Source organism: Amphiprion ocellaris, chromosome 19, assembly GCF_022539595.1.
Source record: "Amphiprion ocellaris isolate individual 3 ecotype Okinawa chromosome 19, ASM2253959v1, whole genome shotgun sequence".
Taxonomy (NCBI): domain Eukaryota; kingdom Metazoa; phylum Chordata; class Actinopteri; family Pomacentridae; genus Amphiprion; species Amphiprion ocellaris.
In genome coordinates this window covers 32,356,826-32,380,583 of record NC_072784.1, presented here as the reverse complement: position 1 = coordinate 32,380,583, position 23,758 = coordinate 32,356,826, and the positions used below count along the sequence as shown (strand labels likewise).

The 23,758-nt window shown below is 40.8% G+C and overlaps 1 protein-coding gene across 2 annotated transcripts in view; it reads right to left on the bottom strand.

The window, feature by feature from the left end:
* The window catches only part of LOC111562596 (cAMP-dependent protein kinase type I-beta regulatory subunit), an 82,708-nt gene extending 61,811 nt beyond the window's left edge, over positions 1-20,897 (bottom strand). Inside the window, exons 1-3 of one of the 2 annotated variants that reach the window (XM_055005132.1) lie at positions 20,745-20,897; positions 18,501-18,688; positions 2,405-2,575 (exon numbers count right to left, since the gene is read on the bottom strand). In XM_055005132.1, the coding sequence (XP_054861107.1) occupies positions 2,405-2,575; positions 18,501-18,674 (345 nt within the window). In that variant the 5' untranslated portion in view covers positions 18,675-18,688; positions 20,745-20,897. Of the gene's footprint in view, positions 1-2,404; positions 2,576-7,625; positions 7,872-18,500; positions 18,689-20,744 lie in introns of those variants that run through there. The other variant, XM_055005133.1, reaches the window with a different exon arrangement.
* Between the last annotated feature and the right edge of the window lie 2,861 nt (positions 20,898-23,758).

Genomic DNA, 23,758 nt, shown 5'->3' with positions numbered 1-23,758 from the left:
ATCCTCTCACATCCCGCAGTGATTTCATGCTTTCATGTTCATGTAATGCCTTCATTTCATGTAACTGAATTTTTCATTGACTGATGGGTCTGTTGTGTTTGGGAAACACATGAAGTCATTTCTGTTTCAAATGCTGCTGACGTGGCTGCAAATCGTTCTGTGTGTGTGTGTGTGTGTGTGTGTGTGTGTGTGTGTGTGTGTGTGTGTGTGTGTGTGTGTGTGTGTGTCAGGTGTGTGTGTCAGGTGTGTGTGTGTGTGTGTGTGTGTGTGTGTGTGTGTGTGTGTGTGTGTGTGTGTGTGTGTCTGGTGTGTGTGTCAGGTGTGTGTGTGTGTGTGTGTGTGTGTGTGTGTGTGTGTGTGTGTGTGTGTGTGTGTGTGTGTGTGTGTGTGTGTGTGTGTGTGTCTGTCAGTGAGTCCATGAGATCGTGGAGGACAGTGAAGAGAATCAGGCTGGAGACGGGCCTTTTTCCAATAGCACATAACTGCAGCGTCTGGTAGAGGCCTCAGTGCATGAGGGCTTGAACGCACCTGACACATACACACACCTGACACACGCACACTGCATGCTCCAGTGGCCGTGCGATTGCAGCGTGGTGACGGGGTTCATGCCGTTATGTCGTTACCCAGCAATTAATGGCGCATCGAGGTAATTACAATTGAACAAGTGCAGTACCGATACACCTACTGGTGCACGTGTGTGTGCATGTGTGTAGAGGTGAATTATAGTTTCTGGCATGAGAGGATTCTTTTCTTCAGCAACAATAAATTACGGAATGGACACATGGCGGTTTATGAGAGGACTGATAACTCTAACAGTCTTGTTGTCCTCAAAGAAAAACCGTGAATATTTTATCTCATTTGTAAACCACAGCGTCACACAAAGCAGACATGCACAGTAAATCCAATGTAAACCAAAGAAATCATGTCTTCAAGTACTCAGAATTTGTGCTTGTGTGCAGTGTTACCTGCTCTAACGTGATTTTTAAGATTGCAAATATAAAAGAAGCATTTTCAGAATTCCAGTAGGGCCTTAAAAACACCTGGACTGCTCCTGGAGAATGAATAAACACTGCAGGGTTTCTAATCAGTTTTTACATGTACTCATGTATGACAAAGACTTTAGACCCTGCAATGCCTCCAGACATCGATGCATTCAAGATAATTTAAATTCAAGTCTGACAGAAACTGAAACCTCTAGATATAAGATTCCACACAGTGTTTCCAGAAACACCTGAATGTTCTGACTAAAGCAGATCTTGGTGTTTATAATCCGACTGACGGACCTCCAATGTGGACTAAAGAATTCATCTGTAGATCCGTAGATCTGTTAGGTCGAAAACAACTGTACAAATAATAAAGGGTACTTTAGTTATCACTGTTTATGTGTGTGGTTTTTCCTGTACTTTCTGAGTGTTTCCTGTCTTTACACCTAATGAATACTGAAATAGGGCTGTGCCGTACCGACGAAGAGATTGGTTGAGCTACCAAGGACAGCGGTACATAAGGTGGAAGGATGATGCAGGAGGTCAGGGAGGTTCAGATGAGCAGACCATCCTTCACTGCATCCCACCCAGACCACAGCTCCAGCACAGAGCTCTTTGTTTAGTACAAGCAGGTAGTGTGGTTGATGTATGGAGTGAGCTGCCACTCTCCGTTTAACCCGTTTTCTCCTGTGTTAGTCACAGATGGAGGTAAGACTTTGTGTTTAATTTGCCTCCTTCTACTTTGTTAGGCCAGTGTGGTTCAGTCTGTTCTGTTTCATTTATACATTACCACTGATTAGTTTATGTTAACCACAACCTTTAACATCACATCACATTTTCTTGTAAAATAAATGATTCATTTTCTCAGAGGTAAAAGTGTTTTGTGTGGCTGCTTGAGACCTCTGAAGGACGCCATTCATGTTGCGTTCGAGCGACCCCTAGGCTGGACGTAACACTTCGTTAAGTTCACTGATGAAGATGGAAACTGTCAGCAGAATCTATCACAGACCGAATGTCAGCATCTGTTCAGGAGATGACTCAAAAAACAGCTTATTTTGCTGTAAATAAACTGAATGCTGAAGCCTCTTCATTAACTGTTTATGTCCTTCCCACTCACACTGTTCTGTTTGCATTTCTGCTCTCCGTAGGTGTTAATAGAATTAATGTGTTCAGCAAATAAACCATCAGAACATCAGTGATTCCTTATTACTATAGTAGTAGACTCTACTTTAATAGTTCCTACTGTAATTCCCTGGTTTCTGGACAGAGCAGTGTTAAGCTGTGTCAGTGTGTACAGGACGTGCACTGCCTGAAAGAATCTATGTGAAACATATCGATGAGTCTGCAGAAGCAGAAATGTGCATACAGACACCGTGTGTGTTGGTGAATAGATGTTTATGTATCCGTCCTCTGAGGCTGACCTTGCGTACGTAGCTGACAGCGTCCTCCTCGGTGTAGACCTCGGCGCTGACCCCTCCCCGGCGACGGCGGGCCTTGACGACGGGGTTGGGAGGCGGGGGAGAAACCTCATCATCGTGTGAGTCTGACTGGCTGTTAGATTTCTGCCGTGCCATGATCTGCTTGCATTCTTCCTGTAAAATCATAGAGACAAGAGTTTTAGAAGCACAGAGAGGGAAGAAAAATCTAAACAAGCAGACAGCCTTTCAGAAGATGGACTCCTTAAATGTTGAATAGTTTGTTAGTTTTTATTTCATTCATTGACAAAAGAAAACATCAGTTCAGTACAAAACAATAACAAACATTTCCAAACTTCTGAATGAAAGGGAGCAGAAAGAAGAATAAACTTTATGCGAAACCATCAGTTTATGATGAGCATTAAAACAAACTAAATAAAGTGTGAGATGCTGCAGACACTCTCACCATCAGAGTTTATCTCAGAACAAACTCTATGAGACTCTTACTTCATTTCTTTGTATTTTAATAATATGCTGGTTTTAATTAGGTTTTCAAATCTTGCTGTGATTTAGATTCTTTTGATTCCTCATCTAGATTGTTCTATAAATCGACCCCTTTCACAGAAACGTTGCATTAATTTGGTCCTAAATCTTGGTTCTATGAAGATCTCTGGTCCTTTAAGTTCTACTGACTTTCTCTTTTTGTAAATCTGTTCTGGACATTGACTGGTGAAGTTTCTTTATGAGCTTCATACATGATCTGCAGCGTACTAGAATCTATTATGTCTGTTCTAACTGAAGGAATAATGGGTTTGTTGGCTCTCTATATATTTTTAAACTGATTGTTCTCTAGCCTCTTTTCTGTAAAAGAAAAACTGACTGGATGTTTGTCTTCCAGGCGTTTCCCCAAACTTCAATGCAGTAGGTCAGATATGGAGGCTGCACACTGATTGGTCAGAAGCATTGATCAGTTTGTTAATTTACCGGTAGTTTTTCACCAGACAGTTGAGTGAATCCACGTGGGGAAAAGGTTTGGTGACATCCCCAGAAGAATATTCATTGTGAGAAGAGAAAGATGTGGAGAAGTCCTGCAACACGGTGCTGCAGGTCTCCACTGAGGAGATCCTGGAGGAGCAGTGGTTCCAGCAGCAACCAGAAAGGAGAAAGTCAAAATACAGGTCCTGAAGACCGAGGCCTTTCCAGACCCAAAGACAATAATTTGAACAAATACTAACACCACCATGTTTCCACGAGCCTCTGTCTCAGTTTGCATGCGACGGATCACTTTGCTGTTGAATCTGAGAGCTCTGTGATTTAGATCTTATTGGATGGCTTCAGAATTATAGAACATGTTCAATACTTAGCAGCCACATTATCCCACCTGAAACCAAGATGACAGCTAATGACTGCAGAGATCCAAAGGGAAGTCAACAGTCCAGTCTTTTCCTCCACAGTATCACCACTGTGGTTTACTGGATAAGCATGGGGAGGTTTATTCTGAAAGCATGGCCGTGTATGCAGATGTATGTTTGGTTTTCAAAGTTGTTCATGGTTATGCACCCTCACCGCTCAAGTTATCTATTCATTACACTTCTGGAAATACTACCAGGACAACAAAGGCTTCTTCTAGTCCGCATCCCTTTATGTAAAACTACCTTTGGACAATCTGCTTTTTAACGGAATGGAATCAGCTCCCCTCTGAACTAAAGACTATAACTGATTTTAAAGACTTTTCAAAAAAAGACAAAAAAATGGATCCGGAGAAATCAAACCTGCCAGCATTGACGATCCTCCAAATGACTTTTTTTAACTGTGTGAATGTGAGATCCTTTTTAACAAATGTGACGTATTGGTTTTCTGGTTTCTCTCTTGCCTGCTCCAGGGACTATAATAATAATAATGATAATAATAATAATAATAATAATAATAATAATAATAATAATAATAATAATAATAATAATAATAATAATAATAATAATAATAATAATAATAATAATAATAATAATAATAATGCATATGGAAACTAGCAAGTCTTTAATCTGGTCCAGAGCATCTTTACTCTGTGTTTAAAGTTCTTCTGTATGTGGTCCCTGTCAAATAAACTCATTGAAAAAACTTAAAAAAAAAAAAAAAAAACAACTTTGTTATAAATAATAATAAATTTGGCCGGATCAATTAGCAGCATTTCTTATCATTATAAATAAAAAATGGTGACATGAAGCTGGGCTGAACACGTCTAAGTACCAACCGTCTGGACATCTGGCTACTGTGACATGGAAGGCATCAAATATTCATGTGTGCAGGTCTGAACATGTCTGCTCCTCTCACATAATGAACAACATGGAAAACAGACATCAAAAGGAACACAACGCCTCCGGCCGAACGTTCTGCAGGTGATGAATTATTGATCGCAAACTTGATTAACACGTTAGTATCAGTATACAACAAAACCACTGAAGGCTCGTTAATGAGGAAGAGCGCTTGGAGACGAGGACAACTGGATAACGGTTTGCCTTCATCACTGCTTTGTCTATTTCTGTGTTTATCTCCTGACATGATGTTCTCCTTCCTGGATCTGAGGGCATTAACGTGTCGAACACCACAGCAGGGATTGAGGTGACAGCAGGATTATTCAGCAGCACGTGTTTTGGTGCTGTAATAATATCCAAGATGTATTTTTTTAGCATTATTTCAGGACTTCATTCTGTTTGCAGTCAGAAATAAACAAAGACATCTCATATAGACAAGTGGTAATCTCACTGCAGCACAGAAACACCGGACAGAGAAATAAACCAAAAGAAACCTATTGGAAGGAAAGATTTTTCATTGTAGACCAATCAACAAACAAAAAATGAAATTTAAACCCACAACATCAACATTTATCAATTTACGCAAATGTAAAGAGGAGGAGGAGGAAAAGGAGAAGAAGAAGCTCTTACTGTGTTCATTCTGGAGTTTTGTGTATTGACAGAACATTTACATTCAACAGTTCTGGTTCAGGGTTTTGATGTCATCTATGATCCTTTAAACGCATAAATAAAATTATAATTAGTTTATAATTCAAGAATCAATGATTTCTGTTTAGCTGGAACAATAATAATCCTGGTAAATCTGGAAAACTGCCTAAATCACTCTGTATTCTATAACCTTTAAATATTTAAGTGGGTAATGATTATCAATAAAGAGTCAATCAATTAAGGAGACTAACTGGTTCTTAATTACACCATCGGGAGCAGAAACAACATCTGGATCTGGCTTCAGGCCGCCCCATTGTGACAGCATCACATTCAAACCACCTGCAATATTTCTATGTCTAATTAAAGCACCGTCTTCTAGGAAACAACATGAAACAACTTTCCCTGCAAATCTGGAGCAGCTGGAAGTAAGACTGGACCGAGCAGAAGTTCACGTCGCTTCGTTAATAACAGATGGAGACAGAGAGAAACGGAAGAAGAGATAACCTGAGACAGAAACACAACCAAAGAGAGAGGGGAGAGGAGGCATCACATCACCTGAACAGTCACATCAACACAGCTGTCACATTCAGATTTCACTACTCGCTGCTTCTCTGCAAATTCTCAGCTGCTGCAATAACCTCAACAACAAAATCTAAAGAGGACGAACTCAGTAAGACATTCCTGCTCCAACGAGACAAATCATCGGTCGGTTAGTTATTTGGTTGGTTAGTTAGCTAGTTAGATAGTTTGCTAGTTAGCTAGCTAGCTAGTTAGCTAGCTAGTTAGCTAATTAGTTAATTAATTAGTTAGTGTGCTAGTTATATAGTTAGGTTAGTTAGTTAGCTAGGTTAGTTAGTTAGTTAGCTAGTTAGTTAGGTTAGCTAGTTAGTTAGCTAGTTAGCTAATTAGTTAATTAATTAGTTAGTGTGCTAGTTAGCTAGTTAGATAGTTAGGTTAGTTAGTTAGCTAGGTTAGTTAGTTAGTTAGCTAGTTAGTTAGGTTAGCTAGTTAGTTAGCTAGTTAGCTAGTTAGTTAGTTAGCTAGTTAGCTAGTTAGTTAGTTAATTAGTTAGTTAGCTAGTTAGGCTAATTAGTTAGCTAGTTATTTAATTAGGCTAGTTAGTTAGTTAGTTAGTTAGTTAGTTAGTTAGTTAGTTAGCTAGTTATTTAATTAGGTTAGTTAGTTAGTCAGTCAGTCAGTCAGTCAGTTAGTTAGTTAGTTGCACTCTGACTCATTCTGTGAGTCTTTTTGTCACCGGATCCTTGACTTCTCCCCCCTCCTGCCTGACTTTGTTCCTGTCCTGCTCTTACATCCTGAGGTTACTGTGTTGCTTTACCGGCTGCCGCTCTAAAACAATGTGATCATGCAGATCTGTGAGCTGGAGAAGCAGCCAAACACTCCAGGATTCACACATTCACAGGCTGACGCAGAGTCATTGCCTGAGGGAACAAAGCCAGGAGGAGGAGGAGCAGAACCACAGCAACACACACACAACCTCACAATCACACAATCACACAATCACAACCTCACAGTCGCAACCTCACAATCACACAACCACAACTTCACAACCACAACCTCACAATCACACAACCACAATCACACAACCACAACCTCACAATCACAAAACCACACAATCACAACCTCACAATTACAAAACCACACAATCACAACCTCACAACCACACAATCACAATCTCACAACCACAACCTCACAATCACACAACCACAAAATCACAACCTCACAACCACAACCTCACAATCACATAACCACAACCACACAATCACAACCTCACAATCACACAACCACAACCACACAATCACAACCTCACAACCGGGCAATCACAACCCCACAATCACACAACCACGTCACAATCACACAATCAAAATCACACAATCACACAACATCACAATCACACAACCTCACAATCACAACCTCACAATCACAATCTCACACTCACAACCTCACAATCACAACCTCACAATCTTACAACCACAACTTCACCATCACATGCACAGGCGACTGCAGGAGAAACTCACACACACACTCAGCTTAATGAAGGTCTGCTACCAGCTAACACGCTGCATCCTGAAGGAAAGCACCAAAACAAACACTCACATGCAAGCCACAAGTCAGGAACCAGCCGTCGACATGCTGCTGTCTGGGACTCACTAACTTCACTCAGACCAGGTGATGCAGCTTTACCTTACAGCTAAGCTTAGCAGTATCGTATCCAACTCCAGCCTCTAGAAGAATACAGCTGAGGTATTTACCATGGCATGGAGGTTCCCTGGCCAGGCCTGCTGTGTCCCTCAGCAGGTCAGAGGTAGCAGGTATCAAGTCAAGGTGTGCATCGACACACATGGACCCCGTCTCATGCACACCTGACACACCTGTCACAAAGCTTCAGCATCCTGTCCTTCAGGCTCAGCAGCAGCTGAGCGTCTGAGCGGTGAGCAGAGAATCCAAACCAGTGTGAGACAAAGTGAGAGCGGCAAAATGTCTGCAATCCCCCCGACACAGCAGCTGAAGAAGAAGTCTATTGATGAAAACACTGATCACAGCAAAAAGCCTGCCTCCATCGCTGCTGCGCAACTCTGCCTCTGCTTTCTAAGCTCTCTCTCTCTCTCTCTCTGAGCGACTGCTCGTCTCTATGACAACAGGGAGCTGTGAGCATCCTGAAAAGTTGCTGGTGAGACTGAGCAGGAAGCAACACACCTACATCTGATGCTGACAGGTTGTCTCTCTCTCACTCACATCTGAAGTGATGAAAACGTCCTGGATATGGAGCTCTGTTCTAACCGAGCGTCTGCTCCAGTGAATGGATCCAAACTTTCCCACAGGCATGCATCGTGTGCCAGACACTGTCCTGTACATGCAGCCGCCCACATGCTTCCCGCTTAGGTCAGAGCACTGTTCAGCTCCAACAAGTCTTCATATTGTTGTGGCCGAGGTTCCAAACAGAGAAAACACACGACTTATAACGTCTCATCAGAGTCAGCACACGAGGCTGGAGTGAGCCTTTACCAGAAACACAACCTAGACAGTTTCAGACAACATTTATCACTGCCAGGGTTAGACACAGCAGCTCAGCAGAACACATCTGCTTCTACTGTCATTCCTCTTTTAAAACCCAGTCTCCATTTCTTTGCAGCTTATTTGTGAATATGTGAATTGTTTTCTCCTCGAGAGCCGGGATGCTGCCCTGATTCCAGCTCTCCTGCGTCATCGTCAGCGGCTGTGTGCCAGAAAGAGAGGACAGAGGAGACACAAGCAGGACACAGAAGCTCTTTAAAACGTGAGCTTTCCATTAGCAGCAGTGGGTCAGAGATTAAAGAATGGAGATACACAAAAGATGACAAATCCAATCCCACACACTCGCTCCATGTAAAGTCACTGTTATTAAAACCATCATCAAACCTCACTGAAACTCATTTATGGATGATGAGTCACGTTAAAATGATTCTCTTCTGTTTTTTTCATCCCCTGAGCCAATTTGCACCAAACAACAGGAACAAAAGTCATGACTAACTCTGGTCCAAAAAGCTGTGACTAACCAATATGAATCCTCCCAACCACCCATAACGCTGAGCACAAAAACATTCAACCCTTCAGAAAAGGATCAGAGTGTTCGGAGCACAAACACCTCAGAATAGCCATTCTTCTGGGAAGGTAATTACTGACATCAGTTAGAGAAAAGGAAGCATCCATAAGCGGTTACCTTAAGTGGCCTTCGTCCAGTGACGTGGACAGTTTGAGTCTCCACTGCCGGGGCTGAAAGCATGCGACCGAACCAAACACATACACAGGTAATGAAGCATGCAGCGCTGATCCACCAGTGCAGCTAAGCGTTTACTCATCACTCTGTTCTACACCATTACAGCACTACAATGGACAGAACCTTCGCTTCTGTGCAGGTCTGCCTCTGTGAAATGATGTTCACTCTGTTCATCGTTGGAACAACAAACTCGTCTCGCTGCTCAAATAGCGAGATTCCATTAGATATATTAAATCTCTAATCTCTACCTTGGAAAAGCTACATGTTTCTGTAATAACAGACACCAGGCAGCCACATCTTTTTAAACTAACCCTCCTGATGGATTCTACACCCTCAGGAGCTTCACTTTTCTCACCAAGGCTGTACCATACAACCTAAATCCAAATTAAAACTGCAAGCAGTGTTGGTCGTGTCCTCACATCCAATGCAATAATGTCCACCAGGTGGCGCTGCGACTTAGAGTGTATATTGGCCAATGGATGTGATGAGAGCTGGACTCTGATCACACATGCAAAGTTTCAGGCAGATTGAACCACGTACAGGATAGTTACACATCACTTCCATTTCCAGGAACTCACACGTTTGTGGAGCATTTTGATATCTTTTGATCACCCATGTCAGCTGTACATCCTGGACAAATTTCAGCTCTGTCAGGGTTACCATGTTTGAGTTTAGAGCTTTTGAAAACGTGAAAAAATTGGTCCAAAATCATCCAAAATATGACTCATATTTCAAAATGGCTGACTTCCTGTTGTGTTTTGGTATGGGTGTCAATTACAGTTTTGTGCGTCTTGACGAGTTGCACATATGCACCAACTTTCATACCTGTGGGTGACATGTACTGGCCGTAGTTCCTGTTTGAAATTGTCTAGGTGGCGGTATTGAGCCATTTTTGCTCACTAAAATATATAATTTTTCGCTGGTTCTGATTTGTGTGCAAATTTTCACACGCTTTCGAGTATTTCTACAGTATTTCTACAGAAAAATGATGAAAAATAATAATAAACTCAGGGATTTTTTGGTGCTCTGACCCGAATTAAAAAGGAAATTCCTCCGAGCTCAGACCCTGCTAATGGGCCACTAAGTCACCAGTTTGCTGATTGATTGTCTTTGCTGTCACACAGACAAAGCCAGTTAATTATAAAATAATATGCAGATTCATGAGTACTGTAAATCACTGTTATATGTCATCCTAGAATCTTTTTGTGATCTACTCATAAAAACAAACACGCTTCTTGGATTGTTGTTAGTTTTGCTGAAATCCTGTGAAGCTGTTTTTCCTCCACAGCTCGGTGAAGGAAGGAGGACAGATGAGAGGACAAAGAAGGACCACCATGGAGACAGGGGGTCCGATCTCCCTGTAGGGGCCCAGAGGAGCACCGGAGAGCAGGTTTAGGTTGGGGTCACTGCTGATCTGACAGACTACCAGCATGGTGGCTGGGAGTGAACATTGGACACACTAATTACACTCTGAAGTCATTGTGAACTCGACACGCGATGCTGAAGTGAGTTTATTCGAGCTGTGCTGCTAAAATGCTGTGTGCATAAACTGACTGGCCAAAGGCAGAGCACGAGAAACAGGATGAAGAAAAAGAAACAAAAGGGAAAGTAGTAGATACGGGAGATAATGTGAAGCTAAACAAGTCTCCTCTAAACGCCCTCAGAAGACTCAACAAACAGCCAAACCCTCCTGAAGAATTGTCAATCAGAGCCTTAGAAGGGACGGTGGATTTGTTATGATAGGTCCTGGTGACAGCTGAAAGGTTTCTCATCTTACCAGAGGGGGAGACGGCGGCTGATTGAGGGCTACAGTGATAGACAGACAGACAGACAGGAACTCTCCCATAATGCAAAGCGATGCAGCCAGATTTACACTGGTTTTAGTCGACACGCTTCAGGATGCTGAGTAGAATTACAACAGAAAACCCTGGTAAACCTTCAGAGATGCAGAGTCACACAGAGAGAACGTCATTATTCTGTGTTTCTGGTAGGAGGTTATCTTCCTCGTGGTATTATAGTAGACTTTCTTAGACCTTTCATAGCACAGTTAAACTATGCTAATACAGTTACCTGTTATTTTAAAAGAACAGTAAACTAAGATCAGATATAAATGAAAAATGTGTTGAATTTACATTCAAAAGATAATGAACAAGTTTCTGTTTTGTCCCAATCACCGGAAATATACGACTTTCTACTATTTAACCCAGAGTTAAATGAAATGATGTTTCTCTCATCCATTCACAGCGCAGAAATAAAAGTGTTAATATGCTAAAAAACTAAGAATAAATACAATTTCAAAAACACTAAACTATAAATACAATCATACTCAATACTGGGGTTATGTTCAAAAGTTTGGGGTCACCAAACAGACAATTCCATGTTTTCCATTAAACTCCCACTTTTCTCCATGTGCTAACATAACTGCACAAGGGTTTTCTAGTCATCAATGAGCCTTTCAACACCATTAGCTAACACAATGTAGCATTAGAACACAGGAGTGATGGTTGCTGGAAATGTTCCTCTGTACCTCTATGGAGATATTCCATTAAAAATCAGCTGTTTCCAGCTACAATAGTCATTTACCACATTAACAATGTCTACACTGGATTTATCATTCATTTAATGTTAGCTTCATTGAAAAAAATGCTTTTCTTTCAAAAATGAGGACATTTCTAAGTGACTCTAAATTTTTGAACGGTGGTGTACATGAATTAAAGTTGCTCTATATTAGTCAACGTTGCTCTAAATGAGTTAAAGTTGATATCTGTAATACAGTGTTAATAATAAATTATTTAGTGCACGTGGTAACATGGCAATCACACATAGAACAGTGTAACAAAGTCTGTAGCAGTTATAAATAATATCTTGTACATAATTTAGAGTCAAGGTAAACTCTTACATGTACAGAGAGGTAACAAATACAGGCTGCAGCTAAATAATTTAAAGTCTAATTCAGTTTAATCTCACTTAAATTTACCCGAAAGGCAACCAGAAGACAAAGGGAATGTGTTGTGTAGAAATGGAGTGATGTTAAAACTGCAGTGATAACGAGGAGAAAGAGAAGACTGAATGATGAGGGGGTCGGTTTGGATAAATGAGAAATAAAAGCCAGAAGTGAAGCACGAGACACAAACTTATGACAGCCGTGTGAGTGTTAAGAACCCAGAGGGCATTCTGCTGCGATTCTAATAACCAGACACATCAATGCACAAGAGCCACAAACATCAGATAGAACAGAAGAACAGTGAGGCGATGCACGCCAATAAAAACACGTTTACATATGAAATTAGAGCGGGACAGAGGAGATCATTTGTCGAGGTCGTTTTCTTCAGAAAAATATGCTGCCACATCCAAACAGTGGAAGTAGCCCTTTAAGACCTCCCATTGTCCACCAGGACATATTCCTACATTTCTACATACTGTAGTGCCATTTTTTGGACTATTTTTATTTGCTTTACATCAATGTAACTCTTATATCCCAGGTTGTAATAATATGTATTGACTTATGTCTTAACTACTACAATAAATTGCTTGAAAGTGCAATAAACCTTAAAAAAATGACATTTTTTGTTTGTTTTTTCACATATATTTCAAAATACAGATATAGCATAGCTGTATCCCTCAGATTAGTAAAAAAGTTGCACAACATCCTGTGGTTTTATAAAGATTTCTGTTCTGTGCGCTTTATTGTGTATTTTTACAAACCCATCACTGAAACCAGAAAGCTCTGAGACCTGGTGAATGTGTGAAATGTTGGTCTGACTCCCCAGATTATATGCAGACAGAATGAAGGATCTGATCTGATCTGGTTTCACATCTACCACCCATCAGACATGAATATGCAATCATAGCCCTGGTGCTACGCTGGGCTCTATGGGGTTAACCCTTTGATGCACAACATGGGTCAAGAGATATCCATTTTCCATTGAATATGGGTCACTTTTGACCCATGTTGTGCATCAAAGGGTTAGAGTAAGGTTGTTTGTGATACTCAGAACTCTGTAAAGTTAAATCTGATGAACGTTCCGAGTGCTCAGAATAACAAAGATTTCAGTGTCAGCAGTTTTTCGTATTTTCAACCTTCAGCAGAATGCTAATGAAAACTTTGCACATTTTTTTTTTACACAGCAAATAATAAACAGTCCCCCAAGGGCCTTGTGTAAAAAATGGATTAAAGAAAGACAAATGATGATCAGGGCTAAGATCAGAACAGCCTAAGACTTGTTCAGGCAGCTCAGACGTACAGACGGAGCTGAGGAGGGACGGATGTCATTCTGCTGTCAGAGGAAGTGGTGCTGCACGCTATTTAAAGATCTAAGTATTGATTCATGCATCAGGAGGAGAGAGAAGCATCCAACACGTTATCAGATCTGTTCTAACAGTAAGTAACAGTGGAAGGGTTGAGAATGTGCAGGGAAGAAATAAAGACTACAGCAGCCATGAAACACCAGAAAGCACTGCTGAGCCCAGTGAAGATGCAATATGCCGAATTCTAGGAAACATCTGTGGTGGCAGCTGCCCACAGCGAGCAGCAGATTCACACTCTCACAGTCAGTCCTGGCACTTCTACTGCCTGTTGGACAGATCTGTAAAGATGCAGTCACCATTTCTGGGTCATTTAACCATCAAAAATAGACCTGTTCACCGGCTATGCACAAAGAACTGCAACAACCACTGAGTGTTAGAAACCGATTCTCAAGTTTTCAGAGAGGTTTTGTGTTAATTAGAAATGTCTAATTACAGACTTTCCACTGCAAACCTAAAAGCTTTCCTGCAAACTTAGAGTAGAAAACACTGAAAGACACAGCAGCAAACAGGACACATCTGTTACAGGGAGTCCCATCAGAATACTTTAGTCCTCTAGATTCACCTCTGATCGGTGGTAGATGTGAAACCAGATCAGATCCTTCATTCTTTCTGCATATAATCTGGGGAGTCACATGAACATTTCACACATTCACCAGGTCACAGAGCTTTTTGGTTGCAATGATGGGTTCGTAAAAACACACAATAAAGACACAGAACAGAAATCTTTATAAAACCACAGGATGTTGAGCAATTTTTTTACTAATCTGAGGGATACAGCTATGCTATATCTGTACTTTGAAATATATGCTGAATAAAACAAAAATGTCATTTTTTTAGGTTTATTGCACTTTTAAGCAATTCATTGTAGTAGTTAAGACTTAAATCAATACATAATACAAAAACTTGAGATATAAGAGTTATATTGATGTAAAGCAAATAAAAATACTCCAAAAAAATGGTACTACAGCATGTAAAAACGTAAGAATATGTCCTGGGGGACTGGCAGGTCTTAAAGGGTTAAATACTTCGCTACTGCAACACAGAAATATTTAGTCTTTTTACACTGTTGTGTGCCACAAAATGAAGGTTCACTTCTCTGCAATTACACTCTGATAGAGAGAACAAAGAGATTAAAGGCATCATTAGTAGAAACAGGCAGCATGAAGGAGGAGAGTTTTACTTTCACTACGTTAATCCAGGACAAAAGACGACAGACAGACATGACTTAGTGTGTCAGAACAGAAAGAAAGAAAGAAAGAAAGAAAATGAGGTGTGTATGTAGAGAGAAAGAACAGAATCGAAGGTGAAAGGTTTGACAGCAGATGAAGGAGGATAAAGATTTCCCAGATGAGACTGAAGCCGGATGAAATGGATCCTGATATGAAACCAGGTTGGGTCTGTCCAGGGACAAAGAACAGCCTGGTGATCTAACTGAACACATTAGAGGACAGAGGGTATAAACTTTGAATAAAGGGGTTCATAGACTAAAGTCTATCTATCCACCAGTGTTGCCGTGGTTACTGCCTCTAGTGGGTGATGAGTGCCGATGAAAATGGCGGTGAGAGAAGAAAGAAACACAAACACGGAGGGTGAAATACAGCCAAATATCATGACAGAGGTGCTTTATGTTAGAAAGAGAAGGAGCTTCCAGCGTTAACAGACTACACAGCCACAGAGAACTCACAAGATTTAAAATTCTGTTTTCTTTTGCATTAATAAAGTCTTCCTCTGTTAGCAACATTAGAAAATAGCTTCACTGTTTTATGTGCATTCAGATTAAACAGACAATGAGATATTGTCCTCAGAGTTTCCCTGTGCAGGACAATAAGCCTCTTAAATAACTGGAGCATACATGGCCTGTTCCAGTTCCTCCATGACCGACCTCACAGCATCAGCACAGATCTGAACAGGAACAGCGCTGGGCAGCTGAGGACAATGCAGTGTTTTCATTCCAACCACTTCTATACACCAGCTGATTTCACTGACACAATCCCTGTTCCTTAACGTATGCTGTGATGCAACAGTGCTAACCACTGAACCACTGTGCAGCCCTATTTCCTGTCATGCAAAGAGAAATAATATGCAGAGGTTTTGTTGGGGTTTGTCAAACTATTATTTTTTAAAAATAAAGTAATAGTTTGCTGCAGCAGACAGTTAAGCTACACAGAGGGAGACTGAGTGACAAATACCCCCCCTTGGAGACTATAATCAGGTTAAGTAAGTATGTATCCAGCAGCACTGACAACACCGTGACACCTGCATATAAAGTGCATCCATCTCCTGCAGCAGAGGCAGGACTGAGCTGAAACACATCCTCTGATTATAGCGGTTGCGATGGATATGTTCCAGACTAAACCAGGCCACATGAAATATCGTACTCCTCCTGTAACTGTTTACTTATCCTGCTTAGCCACTTGTTCAGATTACACTGGTCCTTCTGAGTCCGGGTTCAGGTAAAACTGGCTAATATGTACCACACTCTCTGTTTCTATGCTGGCTTTTTACACGATGCCACACATCCTTCACTATATTTTATTTTTTACAACAACACTACACAGCACCTCACTCCTTTGTAAATGATGTAAACGATGAGCACATGAATATTAATGGAAAACGTAGCTGTGCGCATTTTGTTAACATGAAGACATCCTTGAGGCTGGTTTGTTGTTGTGATTGGACATAGTGCAGGTGTGCTGCATGTTTTCCAGCAGCTTGTTTCTGCTGAGCTCCATCACTCTGATTAGTATTCATGCAGCCTCTCTGACTCTGCAGCATTACAGTCTCCATTAAAAGCAGCTTTACTATCAGCGCTGGGCTCATTCCGACGCTAAGTCTGTTTCACCGTGCAACTCTGGGAGGACTTCAGCTCCTCATCCTGAAAGCTGGCCGATGCAAACACAGGAAGAACAGCTGGACCTTGACTTCTGTCCTAAACCTTAGGGACACGAGTCATTCCAGAACTGGAGGACATTGTAAGTTCCATTCCAAATAATCTATGTAGAAAATACTAAAACATGCAGTAGTTGTATAAATGTTCTTGTCCTGAGACCAAATCTAAAATACTAGGAGAAAAGAATGTTTAAAAATATTTTTTTTTTACCAAATCAGTCTGGAGTTCCCCCTAAAATGCCATTTTTCTCTCGTCCCCCTGATGACCAAACTGAATCTCTAATAAAACAGTTCAAATGAAATTGAAATCTCATTTTTTTGGTTTTATTTTTTTCATTCGTGTCTCTTGTAATTGTGGGAACATTTTTTAATCAACATAATACTTTAAATATTAAGTATTAAATATCAATTATTATACATGGAACATGTCCCACAACTACACTGTTGATGACATATTTGTTATTTTCTGTCTTGTTTTTGTTGTTTACATCCTCAAACAGTGTTCCTAAAGAATGTGTAGAGCAAAGCTATGTCCTCTCTTCTATTTTTCATCTTTCCATCCCATTGTCAGCCTTGACTGAATGTCTCACTCTACCTCATATTATCAGGATCAGACTAATTCTTTGGACTGTTTTCCATCAGTCAGTTTGTCCTCTTGGTCAGCAGTAACAGCAGCTAAATATCTAGCTTCTACTGCTGAGAAAAAGATCACATTAGCATGGATTAGCAACCCTGTTACTGTGATTAGAGTAGGGTTAGCAAACAACACAGAAAACATGGAATAAAAATGCTACCATTGATGTGGAAGCTGAGCCAATCAATACCTATTATTGATGAATATGGGCCAGAAAACTGGAAAAGAGAAGGTTGATTTTTCAAACATGTTGAAGCCCAAATGTCCTCCAGTTCTGGAAGGATCCATGACCACATTTTGATTCCCCCATCTGAACAAAATAAGCCACAGCAGCAAAAACTGAACTGAGCACATCATTTTTTACAGTGATATTTGTACTAACTTTGTGAAGCTTTTTTTTTTTTTAAATTAAAAAAACTAGTACTTTCCATGTTGAAAAGTGATCAGATCAGATGACTCTCACATGCTCGCTCTTACTCACACCCTGCAGCGAGGAAGAAGACCCTTGTAGACGGGAAACTTCACTCCTGCTGCATCTGATCTCTCTTTACAATCAGTTCTCTTGTTGAAGGCTAAACTCCATCATCAGCTGCCTCCAGCTACGGCGCACACACCTTGATGACCTATCTGTGTAAGAGTAAAGCCCATTGTTCCAGATCTTATGATCCACTCGTGGGCCAACGACCCAACAACGTCTCTGCATGATTAAAACATGGAAAAGAACATTCACTGAGGCTAAACAGAAGGATTCTCACGTTAGGTACCTGTATACACTCAATGCACAGTCATATCTGTAATATTTTAATTCCAATCTGCTGTGTCTCGAAGTAAATTCCTCTATATCTAATTTAAAGGAACCTCATAAATACAGAAAGACTTTAGGACCTACTACTGTCGTAGTGCCAACACACCAGCTGAACAGACGCAGATACACTGAGGAGTCACGCTGTTTGTGTGTTGCAGAGGTTGAATCTGTTTCAAGCTGCTTTCCAGTTATGATATTTAATAAACCTGCTGTCGTCTTCTAGCAGGTATTATTTACCTTCATTCAAAGCTATGTCGTCTCTTTGTGTGGACAGACTGACAGGCAGAGACACAAAAACTCTGCTGTCTGCTTCAGGACATTGGCCTTTTATGGGTGCTCCTCTCTCACACTCCCTAATGGACTCTCCTATTATAGGATGGAAAATGAAAGCTCCATTATAACAGTCTGAGTACAGACTGTTTTTAATACTAGCTGGGATGTTCTTTGTCTGCTCACACCGATTTACAAACCTCACTAGAGCCACTGTAATGAAACAAACAAACTGTTTATGAGCACTATGAGGAGATGTTTACTTCTGAAAGTAACACATCATGTGATAACCATTTTCAATTCTTACAGTTTAAAGACGATTTCATTCACGTGATGAGACATGACGACCAAACGTTAGCATCAAAGGACACGAAACACTGCTAACTGGCACACGTTAAATTCACATAAAACACCTTGAAGCTCATTAAAACAGACACAGTTAAGTCATATAAGTTATCACTGACCTTCTCCAGCTTTTCAAAATGCTCCCGCAGGAACTTCATAGGACGCTCAGGCTTCGCGATGCAGAGGTTCACGATGCACTCTTTGAGGATCTGCTGGATGTTGTGCTTCTGCACGAAGATTTCACAGCCTTTCAAACTCTCGTCTTCTTCCAGAGCGGAGGAGGAGGTGGCCATCTTATCTTTTATCTCTGTGGCAGTGGGAGAAAACAGGGTGGACCATGAGAGGAGGGGAGGGAATCAGGATAGAGAAGGGGGAGAACAGCGCAGAACAAAGAACAGAAAGGAGGAGCACCGTGGGGAGAGCATTCAACAAGATAAGGAGGGGAAGGGGGAGATAATGGGTGAGGAATGGATCATGGGGAGGAGGTGACTTCAGCTTGTGTCTCCTGTGTGGGTAATATGATGTTTAACTGCTGCAGGTGTGTGTTACCTGCATCAGTGATAACATCAGTACCATCTGATAGGATTTATCTGTATCGCTTCCACCTGACTGAACTGAACATCTAGTCATTTAATAATATAAATATTAATACTGGATTTTAGTCACTATGGCACCTAAACCCGTCATGTTTTTCTTTTCACAGAATTATCCAAAAAAAAGCATTCCTATCAGGTGATTTTGGACACAAATATTTTCTCGAGGACGTTTCCAAAAAATGTGCTCTACATGCAGACGTGTTGACATGACAACATAAAACTGCAAATCATGAGACAGAAGATTTTATCAGCCGATCGTATTTAGTTTCATTAGAACAAATCTGGAACCCTGTGTTTGTGGGAAAGAGACTAAAGAACCCCAGAAAGGAGAGTGAACTCACAGCAGCAGAAACATTTCATGCTAAAATAAAACAGTCCTAGTGAAAGACCTGTGGATGAAGCTGGATCAACACATTGGGACTTAATTAGTGAAAGTGAACACTACATGGATCCTTCCAGAACTGGAGGACATTTGGGCTTCTAAATGTTTGAAAAATCAACCTTCTCTTTTACAGTTTTCTGCTCCATATTGATCAATAATAGGTATTGATTGGCTCAGCTTCCACATCAATGGTAGCATTTTTATTCCATGTTTTCTGTGTTGTTTGCTAACCCTACTCTAATCACAGTAACAGGGTTGCTAATCCATGCTAATGTGATCTTTTTCTCAGCAGTAGAAGCTAGATATTTAGCTGCTGTTACTGCTGACCAAGAGGACAAACTGACTGATGGAAAACAGTCCAAAGAATGAGTCTGATCCTGATAATATGAGGTAGAGTGAGACATTCAATCAAGGCTGACAATGGGATGAAAAGATGAAAAATAGAAGAGAGGACATAGCTTTGCTCTACACATTCTTTAGGAACACTGTTTGAGGATGTAAACAACAAAAACAAGACACAAAAATGACAGAAACGAGACAGAAAAGACTAAAACAAGACACAAAATGACAGAAATGAGACATAAAATGACAAAAGCAAGACATAATTGACAAAAACAAGACAGAAAAGGCAACAACGTCATCAACAGATTCTGCTAACATGTTGTGGGACACGTTCCGTGAATAATAATTATTATTTAAAATACTATATTGATTTTAAAAATGTTCCCACAATTACAAGAGACATCAATGAAAAAACAAAACCAAAAAAAGAAGATTTAAATTAGATTCTAACTGTTTTATTAGAGATTCATTTTGGTCATCAGGGGGACAAGAGAAAAATGTCATTTTAGAGGGAACTGCAGACTTATTTGGTATTTAAAATATTTTCAGACATTCTTTTCTCCTAGTTTTTTAGATTTGGTCTCAGGACAAGAACATTTACACAACTACTGCATGTTTTAGTATTTTCTACATGGATTATTTGGAATGTGAGGTAAAATGTCCTCCAGTTCTGGAACGAGCCTCATGAATCGGTTAAACATCAGAACAGAAACACTGCAGAACGTCTCATGGCAACAGGAAGCTGAGCTAGCTAGCTGTCCAACACCTGCATCACTTCCTCAAAGGGACACACGTCTCCGACATTACTGCGAGATAAATCCTACCAGGTCCGACTGCAGCTTCTCCACAACAAACACCGCAGAATCCGCAGCTTTCTGCGGGATGAAACCCATCACCTGTTCGGCTGCAGTCAACAGACGGCTAACACGGCTAGCTCTGCTAACCTGACAAGGACAGACGAACCCCGGGGAGGGGAACCACCGCGGACAGACCCAGGGAGAAGAACCCGGTGTGAAGGAGAGCCTGAGAGGAGGTGTTCCTACCGTGGCTGTGTGGAGGAGGCCAGTGAGGAGGCTCTGCTGGAGATGGAGGATCGGAGGCTAGCTGCTGCTGCTGCTGCTGCTGCTGCTGCTGATGCTGATGCTGCTGGCTCTGCGTCAGGAGCGATGACGTCAATGTGTCATCTCTCCGGAGGCAGCAGCACGAGGCAGGTAAATAATAAATAAATAAATAAACAAACACGGGGGCTGCACAGTGGCGTAGTGGTTAGCACTTTCGCCTTGCAGCAAGAAGGTCCCTGGTTCGTGTCCCGGCTTTCCCGGGATCTTTCTGCATGGAGTTTGCATGTTCTCCCTGTGCATGCGTGGGTTTTCTCCGGGTACTCCGGCTTCCTCCCACAGTCCAAAAATATGCTGAGGTTAATTGATTACTCTAAATTGCCCGTAGGTGTGAATGTGAGAGTGATTGTTTGTCTCTGTATGTAGCCCTGTGACAGACTGGTGACCTGTCTAGGGTGTCCCCTGCCTTCACCTGAGTCAGCTGGGATAGACTCCAGCCCCCCCCATGACCCTAGTGAGGATTAAATGGTGTATAGATAATGGATGGATGGATAAATAAACAAACACAGCCTTAAAGGCGACATGGAGCCATAAAGACAGCACATCAGCAGGTAAATAATAAATAAATAAACACCCTGAAAGGCAACCAGCTGAAGATATGATCAACGTCATTCTCGAAATGTACATGTTACAGCACCTGGATACAGGTGAGGCAGGAAGAGAAATAGATAAAATATAAAATAAAGATACTGTACAGTCGATGAATTTATTTATGGATATGGATATGTAGAGCAGCAGAGAGCACAATGCAGCACATCAGCAGGAAAATAAATAAATACATAAAAACCATAAAAACAGCTGGAAGTGTTCTGGTTCCTCTTAGGGCCAAAGTTGTATTTTAGCTTCATTTATTTATTTATTCATTGATTTACCTTTATTTAACCAGGAAGTCCCACTGACATCACAGATCTCTTTTACAGGGGGGACCTGTCCAAGGTAGCAGCCATAGAAATTTTAAAAAGTCATATAGAACAAATACATGAATAAACAATAAAGCAGTTAAAGGTTGAAATATAGTCACTAAAATATATGTTATTAATGCAGACTGGTGTGAGTGGACTGACTGGGGGTTGTAGCACCCTATTTTTTATGTTTATGGAGGAATTATTTTGGAAGAAATGACATTTTAAGGTGTTTTTACCTGTATGGCATTCTGCTTTTAAGAGTTTTATAAGCAGTTTGATAAAGTAATGATTTCATATTTTTACTTATGTCAAACTGTGTGATTTTTTGTGCCGAGCATAACTAAAACGCCCTGAAGATGTGATCAGCTTTATTATTGAAGTTTACATGTTGCAGCACCCGGAACAGGTGAGGCTGGAAGAGTTAGAAAAGTAAAAGTAAGGCTAAAAATAAAGGTATGATAAAGACACGGCATGATGAATATGAACTCTGTTCCATCTGCAGAGTCTCTCTCAGTCTTTAAGAAGAGACTAAAAGCAGATCTTCACTGGACACCTTTAACTCGACAGACTTCCTGTAGACACCAAGGTCCTATTATCACTAGAACCTGTTTATGGATCTTCTCCAGGTTGTCTTCTCCTGACTAGATCCTTGCTGGTGGATCTACTCTCAGATGGACGTCGCTGTGGATAAAAGAGTCCGATAAATGAAACTGTAGATTTGATGAATATGCATATGGATGTGTACAGATATGATATGGTTCAAGGTTACCTTATTTAAACCCATAGGTAGATTTGTTTTGCAGAAAATTAAAAATGACTGCATTTTTTATTCTGTTATAAAACAGATTGAACCTGACAGGCAGGTACCAGATCGAATGACAAGACAAAAGACAATAAAGTGCTCAGAGTTCCACCGTTCACCAACATAGCAGCCAGGATAGGTTAAAAGATAAATAAAAACAAAAAGACACAATAAAAAAACCTTAGGGAAATAAAAGCAATCTCTGGGACAAAAACCAACATAAAATCTAAAAGTCTCAATAATAAACGGAGCTAAGAAATGAGATAAATAAAGTGTAAATGTCACTACTTCTTATTGATCTCAGTAGCGACGATGGGAACAAAGCTGTTTTTATTATTCTGCACCTCGGGTCTAAAAATATCCATCCAGAAGGAAGAAGCTGATTTATTGATTGTAAATAACTGATAAAACCATCCTCTGGACCTGTTTAGTGGACAGGGAGGCTGGACCAGACTGGGACTCACCAATCAGGTGACAGGACCATCTCACTATTTGGTTCAGGGAGTATTTCTCTGTAACAGACATCTGACTGAACCATGGCACCAACAGAAGATTAAACACACGAATAAAAGAAAACAGAGTCAAGATTGTTTGGTCAATGTGGAAATAAGTGAGTTTTCTGAGGCAGTGAAGGTGCTGATGGACTATGGCAGACAGATTTGCAATTTTCATCAAATTCAATTTTTCATCAATTATGGTCCCAAGATATTATATTTATATGATTGCTCTAAACATTCTGACCTTTAATTAAAGTGACTTTGTGTCTGTCTTGTTGTTTTCTATGGTGAATCTACATATAGATAGGAAGAGGTGTGACATGATGATTGTTACAGCTTGGCTCATGAAAAATGTAACCAGACAGGGAGACAACAGCTGTGTGGTAAAATGGTTTTATTCCACCACTAAACAACCAAAACTATGCATTAAAGACCCCCAAACAGAAACTAAAGATCATGCTGCTGGTGCTGCTGGAGAAAGCAGCTCCTGTCAGAGAGCTGGAATGGAAGTGAGGGAGGATTTATGCAGCTGAACCTCTGGATCCAGGTGTGGCTCCCTCAGCTCTGGAAAAGAAAAGACAGGAACACCTGGTGGACAGGTGGAGGGCCGACACAAAATGGATGTGAATACGTACACATGACATGATGGATTTACATATGGTTATTGTACAAATATGGCATGATGAAACGGTTCTTATTCCCAGACGCTTTGTTGGTGTCTTGATGCCAGAGCAG